The sequence below is a fragment of the Tupaia chinensis genome, unplaced genomic scaffold (genome assembly GCF_000334495.1).
Source record: "Tupaia chinensis unplaced genomic scaffold, TupChi_1.0 Scaffold000292_1, whole genome shotgun sequence".
NCBI lineage: Eukaryota > Metazoa > Chordata > Mammalia > Scandentia > Tupaiidae > Tupaia > Tupaia belangeri.
In genome coordinates this window covers 2,942,459-2,948,522 of record NW_006159777.1, presented here as the reverse complement: position 1 = coordinate 2,948,522, position 6,064 = coordinate 2,942,459, and the positions used below count along the sequence as shown (strand labels likewise).

General features: G+C 54.1%; 1 protein-coding gene across 1 annotated transcript in view; it reads right to left on the bottom strand.

Moving 5' to 3' along the window:
- Positions 1-3,337, bottom strand: part of NFRKB (nuclear factor related to kappaB binding protein) — a 23,180-nt gene extending 19,843 nt beyond the window's left edge. Inside the window, 3 exon segments of the mRNA XM_027772703.1 lie at positions 1-191; positions 3,091-3,239; positions 3,242-3,337. The exon segment at positions 1-191 is cut by the window's left edge and continues 41 nt beyond it. Coding sequence (XP_027628504.1) covers positions 1-191; positions 3,091-3,239; positions 3,242-3,284 — 383 coding nt within the window. The 5' untranslated portion in view covers positions 3,285-3,337.
- Positions 3,338-6,064: the final 2,727 nt, after the last annotated feature.

Below are 6,064 nucleotides of genomic sequence, written 5' to 3'. Positions count from 1 at the left end.
TTCTGGGCGATGTGCAGCGGGTTCCCGAAGCGGAAGTTCTCCCCGCCAAACAGGGCCAGGACGAGCTCGGCGCGCTGCCCCTGCGTGTCTTCCGGAAAGCGAGGCAGGAACTGCTGGAGGTGCTCGCGCTGCGAGTCACTGAGCACGTCCTGCCAGGTGGACAGGCTGACCACATCGAAGAAAATCTCGGGCTAGGAGAATTCGGAGAGATGGGAACACGATAAAGACACGTTTTTAAGTCCGGGGGGGTGTGGGGGACTAAAAGACACGTAACGCAGAGTTTACCAGTTTAATCCTTTCTTTTACTGCCACAGGGAGTATGCGCTTGCTGGGGGGGGGAGGGGAAGAGAAAGCACCGCCCAGCGCTCCATGGTCACCCACCATCCTTGTCCTCCACTTCTCCATCCCGTCAGCGCTCTGGGCATGCACGCATACGTGCCCGGCATGTTCATCCAGCCCCCGGAGCCAGGATTTGAACCGCAGTCAGCCCCATGGAAGCCAGCCCCTGCACAGCTGCCCATGGGGCTGGCCCGCATCTGATTCACTTTTAAGTGCACAGTTCAGAGCAACCAACGAAATGACCACCCAAGTTTTAGAGTTTTTTAAACTACATTCCAATGCTTTGCTTGCTTCCCTAAACTTAGATTATAAAAACCACATTGTTCCTCCCAGCATGACATGAGGGGTCTGGAAGCCGCGTCTGCCACCGGGTAAGACGGTGGGCATCAGAACCCAGTCCTGGAAAGAGTACGGAGAAACAGGAGGGGCCATCTCAACTCACCGTGTGCCGAGAACAAAGCCGGACTGGCATACAGGAGAGGTCTCCAGAGGTTCACAGAAAATGCGTGTATTACAGGGCCAGCAGATGGCACAGTGGTTAGGTCACTGGACTCCTACATGAATCACTGACCACGGTTCACGTCTTGGACCCAGTGGCTTGAAACACACCAGGGACGTGTGCATGCATGCCCAAAATTCCAGGAGGAGAATGGAGGAGAAAGGATCGTGGTGTGGCCATCTCCCCAGGGAGTGATTTCTCATTTTCCCTCTCACTGTCTCTGTCTCTCTATGGAGCGTGCACACACGCTTAAGCAAAAATCTCTACAGAAAAAAAGAAAATGTGTATTATGGAAAAACTGCCTGGATTTCAACCTTTTTTTGCACTGAAATAAATCCAATAATTCCATTCCATTCTTCTACGAACTTTCTGAAGTCCCCTAGTACAGTGTCTGGAGAAGAAACAATTAAGTGAACTACTTCCACTCAGTGTGACAAGCACTGTGTGTCCAGAGGCACACTGAGACTCGCAGGAGCAGAGACGCCCAGCTGAGAGTGACACGTAAGACAGCAGCAGAACACGGCAAAGGCGAGAAGATGCGGGTGGAGCAGGTGAGGATCCACAGGCAAAACCATGAAGCTAAGAATTAAGACAACAGAGAGGGTACCAGGTAGCCGAGGGAGAAAGCAGAGGATGAGATGGGGGCGCAGGGCGCAGGGCGGTGCCCGGCGCTGAGCCAAGGTGGCGGTGGTGCGGGTTAAGACGCTGGCGCTGGGAGCACACCACGTGCAGTTCGGGGCTCTGCCATGCGGCAGCTCGCTTTTTTTGTGATCAAAAGGAGAGCTCAGCTAAGTCTGGCTAGAGCAAGGCCGGGAGGGTGGGGAGAAGCACAGGACTCCAAACAGGCGAGTCGGGGCAACTCCACCCTGAGGAGGCTGGGAGGCCCTGCTGGGACGAGCAGGGACAGCCCAGAACCCAGCCTCCGCCACGCAGCTTTGCACAAGTGTGTGCAAAGAACCTCAGACCGATGTCCGAGGTCTGCCCCTGCACACCTGCTGGGACACACTGTTTTATTCCCAGCATCTGGCTCTAGAGAAACATATGTGTCTCGAGACAGAAAGCAGCGAGCTGCCGCAGCCTGGGCACAGAATCAGACAAGTAGCTGCTGACTAATGAGCGACAGAGATTCCCTCCAAGAGGATGCGAGACACAGCTGCCACTGCCGGGAGGAAGGGCCAGGAGGGCGCAGGTGGCTAGTCTCTTCCCTAGAGTTTGACACAGGATCCAAGAGCTGGACACAAACCAAGACGGAATGAACCCCATTCCCACACTGGTGAGGCCCGGTGCGAGTCTGTCATGCTCCACACCTGCACGTTCAGAACACGGCAACATACACACACTCAGGGAGGTTTGCGCATGCGCCCTGCTTGTCACACGCACTTCATACACGGTGACCACCTTCACGATGACGGCGACCTCACGCTGACTGCGACATGGTCAGAAGCACACCAGCACCTTAGCTCAGAACGCACACTACGCTTGGCCAGTTACCACGGAGATGGCGCACTGGGTTTTAATGACACGCAACCTGTGACCATTTTAACGTAAACATACATGCAAGTCTGCTCTTAAAACTCAACTTTTTTCTTTTGAGAGATTTTTCTATTGGGTGTGTGCACACGCTGGAGAGAGAAAGACAAAGAGAGTAAAAGAGAGAAAGCACCCTCCAGGGACAATGGCCATAATCCCTGCTCCATTCTCCTCTCGGGATCTTGGCCATGCTGGGCCTGAGTTTTAAGTCACTGGGTCTGGGACTCAAACTGCAGTCCACTACATGGGAGTCCACTAACCATGACGCATCTGCTGGTCCCCATGACCTTTTTAAAATTGATCATCATCTTGTTAAAAATAGGGCTCATGTCATAGGATCACGTTACTCTGACAAGGTATTAAAGATGTGGATTTGGCGTATACCTTCCTCCTTAATCAGAATATTACAGACTTTACACTTAAGAGAAAGAGACCGCCCTGCCTGCAAGGTAGACAATGAGATAAGAAGCACAAGACCTGCCCCAGACAGCGGCCGTGGGGCGTGGGGCGGGGAGCAGCCGCTGCCTGGGAGCCTAGAGGCGCAGGCATGGGACGTGCGACGTGGACCGTGGACGGTGAGCAGCCGCTGCCCGGGAGCCCAGAGGCGCGGGCGAGGGATGAGGGACGGGAGCCTAGAGGCGTGGGCGGTGAGCAGCCGCTGCCCGGGAGCCCAGGGGCGCGGGCGTGGGACGTGGGACTCCAGGGAGGGCGCAGTGACTTACGTCTTCCAGCAGGTCCTCAGGCAGACTAACCCTGGTGCCTCCCAGGAGGCAGTCCTCCATGATGCGCGTGCCATGGCCATCTCCACACGGCCCCAGCTCCAGGGGGTCTGTCAGCATGTGGTCCAGGGAATCCATTGTCCGTGCTCCACCGTGCTCTGGACAGACACGTGCATCTGAGCCACAATGGAAGACATCCGGGGCACCTTGTTGATGCTGACACCCCCACTGCCAAAACATGCACCTGCAGACCCGCTCCTTCTCTTCATGCAAGACAGTGTGCCCAGGAGACAGGGAGAACACGAGAGCACACTCAGCCCAGGGTCTGGTCACATCGCCGTCACCCTCCTCCAACCTGGTCCTCCACCCACAGGATCCTGGGCGCTCACCCACAATCCCAGCAAGATTCAGGCTGGCTAGGCCAGGGAGTAGAACCATGATCTCCACAGGCTTCTCCTGAGCACACGGCTGCTGCTCCACACGGCCGGCCCTCACTATTCCTGCACCTTCTCCTTACATGTAACTACGGCCAAGCAACTGTCCCTCTCCCCCCTTCCCAGCAATGTAATCCCCGCGGGATTTGCAGATCTTCTCAAAAGAGGACTCTTTTCTCACAATGCTTCTATAACAACTCCTGGATTAAGGATATTTTTATACCTTCCTTTTTCACGTGAGTACAGTGAGAGTAGGATTAAATAATAAACAGATCACAGTCCAAAATTTAGATTTCTCAAGCCAGTAATCTTTCTACTACAACATAATTTCTGTAACAAGCATTGCTTTCTTAGCCATTAATTCTTTGTTATTCTTTCACAAAACAAAGACCACTGAAAACTCCCATATACTAGAAGCTCAAACAGGAACAGCTACTTGACCGGGGCCTGTTAAATGCCAGCCTTTCAAACTGCCTCCATTCTCCTTAACTGCCAGCTTCGAGTTACTACTGGGTACTGGGTCATTGGGAAAGTCATGGCGCATTTTCGCATAGAAAAGCATTGAAAAACACATCACAACTTTCCCAACAGCTGAGACAGGGATTCCGCAGATGACAAAACAAGATCGGAGCAGGTGAGTCACTTGCCAACCTCAGACGCAGCGCTGGATCTCGGGTGGCTGCAATCCCATGTTCTCAACCCCACACGACACCTCTTGCATGAGGAAGTTGGGAGAGAGTTTGCTATAGGATGCACACGCTTTCCCGAGAGAAAGAAAGCGAGAAATCACACACAACCGCCCCGGGGATGCCCCTGCCACAATCCCTTCCCCTCCACCCTCCTCTAGGGATCTCCGCACTCATGCACACCTGTGCGTCTGAAGCCACCCTAGGATTCCAACAGCAGTCAGCCAGGTGGGAGTCCAGCCCCTTAACCACTACGCCACCTAATAGCTCACAAGCTCTGGTGTCCCCAAGCACCTGACTTGTATAACCATTAAAATGTGTTTTTGGGAACCAGCAGCTGGAGTAATGGCTACATTGCTAGACTCCCATGTAGTTGAACACAGTTCGAGTTCCAGACCTGGTGGCTTAAACTCACGCCGAGCGTGTGTGTGTGCGTGCGTGTCCAAGATCCTGAGAGGAGAGTGACGGAGAAGGAATTGCAGCATGGCCATCCCCCCTGGAGAGTGATTTCTCGCTTTCTTTCTGGCAAGCACATGCACCCTATAGCAAAAACCTCTCAAAAAAGAAAAAGTTGGGGTTTTTTTTTTTTTGGTTAAAGGGCACATGTGACAGGGAGGTGTGCAAGTGTGAGCATGCACGCACACACACCCAGTGTTTTTCAAGCTGCTGGGTCAGGACTGGAACAGCTCCATTGGTCATGTGGGATCTAGCTGCCTTAATCTCAATGCCACTTACTGGTCCCCTATAACCATGCAAATTAACGCGTTTTCTCCTTGCTCACTCACTCCAGATTTACTAAATCCACTCTCCCTAGGTTCTACTCCTATCAAGTGGGCTAAAAAAACACACTAAAATGGAAATGACTTTCTGCACATCTTACCCCACCAGGTGGCCATCCCCTTATCTGCAAGATAAATGGGAGAATGACCAGGGCCTCCCTACTCTGCCTCCAACCCCAGATGGCAGCCCTTAATAATCCCCAGAGGGGGTTTATTACTGAAAGTGGTCGTTGCCTCACTTCCAAAACTTTCAAATGATGAAGAGCAGACCCATAATACTACACCCACATGAAACACCTTTCCATTAAAACAGCTTGATTTTCTTGAAATGATTTCAGATCTACTAGTAAAGATACAGCGAAAAGGTCAGTGTTGGATCCAGGCAGCAGGTAGTCCCCAAGCAGCCTGCCCATCACCCTCATCCCGACCCGTCCGGTACCTAACCCTGGCAGGGGAGAAAGCGCACGGCAGACGAGTTCGACAAAACTTCAAAACAGGAAAAGAAGAATGTGTAGGCAACTGGATGCTCGGAATAAAATCCCCTGAACAGAACCCGCAGAGGACAGAGCAACGGCTGAAAGTGAGCCCTGCCCATTCCTAGGAGGAGCGCCTCTACTTGCACAACGTGCGCACGAGCTTCAATTGCGGTGATGTCCAGCTAAACTTAATCTAGTCCAGTGACAACTTCTGAACCGGACCTCAAAATACAAAAAGCAGGCAACTGCCAGGGGGCTGGACGCCCGGAAGCGAAGGGTTCCCAAGTCTGGGGCGTCTCGGCCTCTTTTCTAGACCAGGAAGGCCTCTCCCCCCACGGCCCCTCCTCTGCACCTGGGCTCACCTCCCTCCTCGACTCTCCCCAACGCAAAAGCTAAACCCCAACGCCGGGAGTAACAGCCGGCTCCAGATGCGCCGCCCTGCAGCAAACCACCCACCCTCCGTGCGGGCCACGGTCGGGTCCGCGCTCCAGCTGCGCCCCTCGCCGCGCCCCTCCCCCTCGTGCCTAACCCTAACCCCCGCCCACCCGGCCGCCCCGCCCCAGGCCCGCGGGGGCCGCGACCCCGCAGGGCCGCCACCCCCC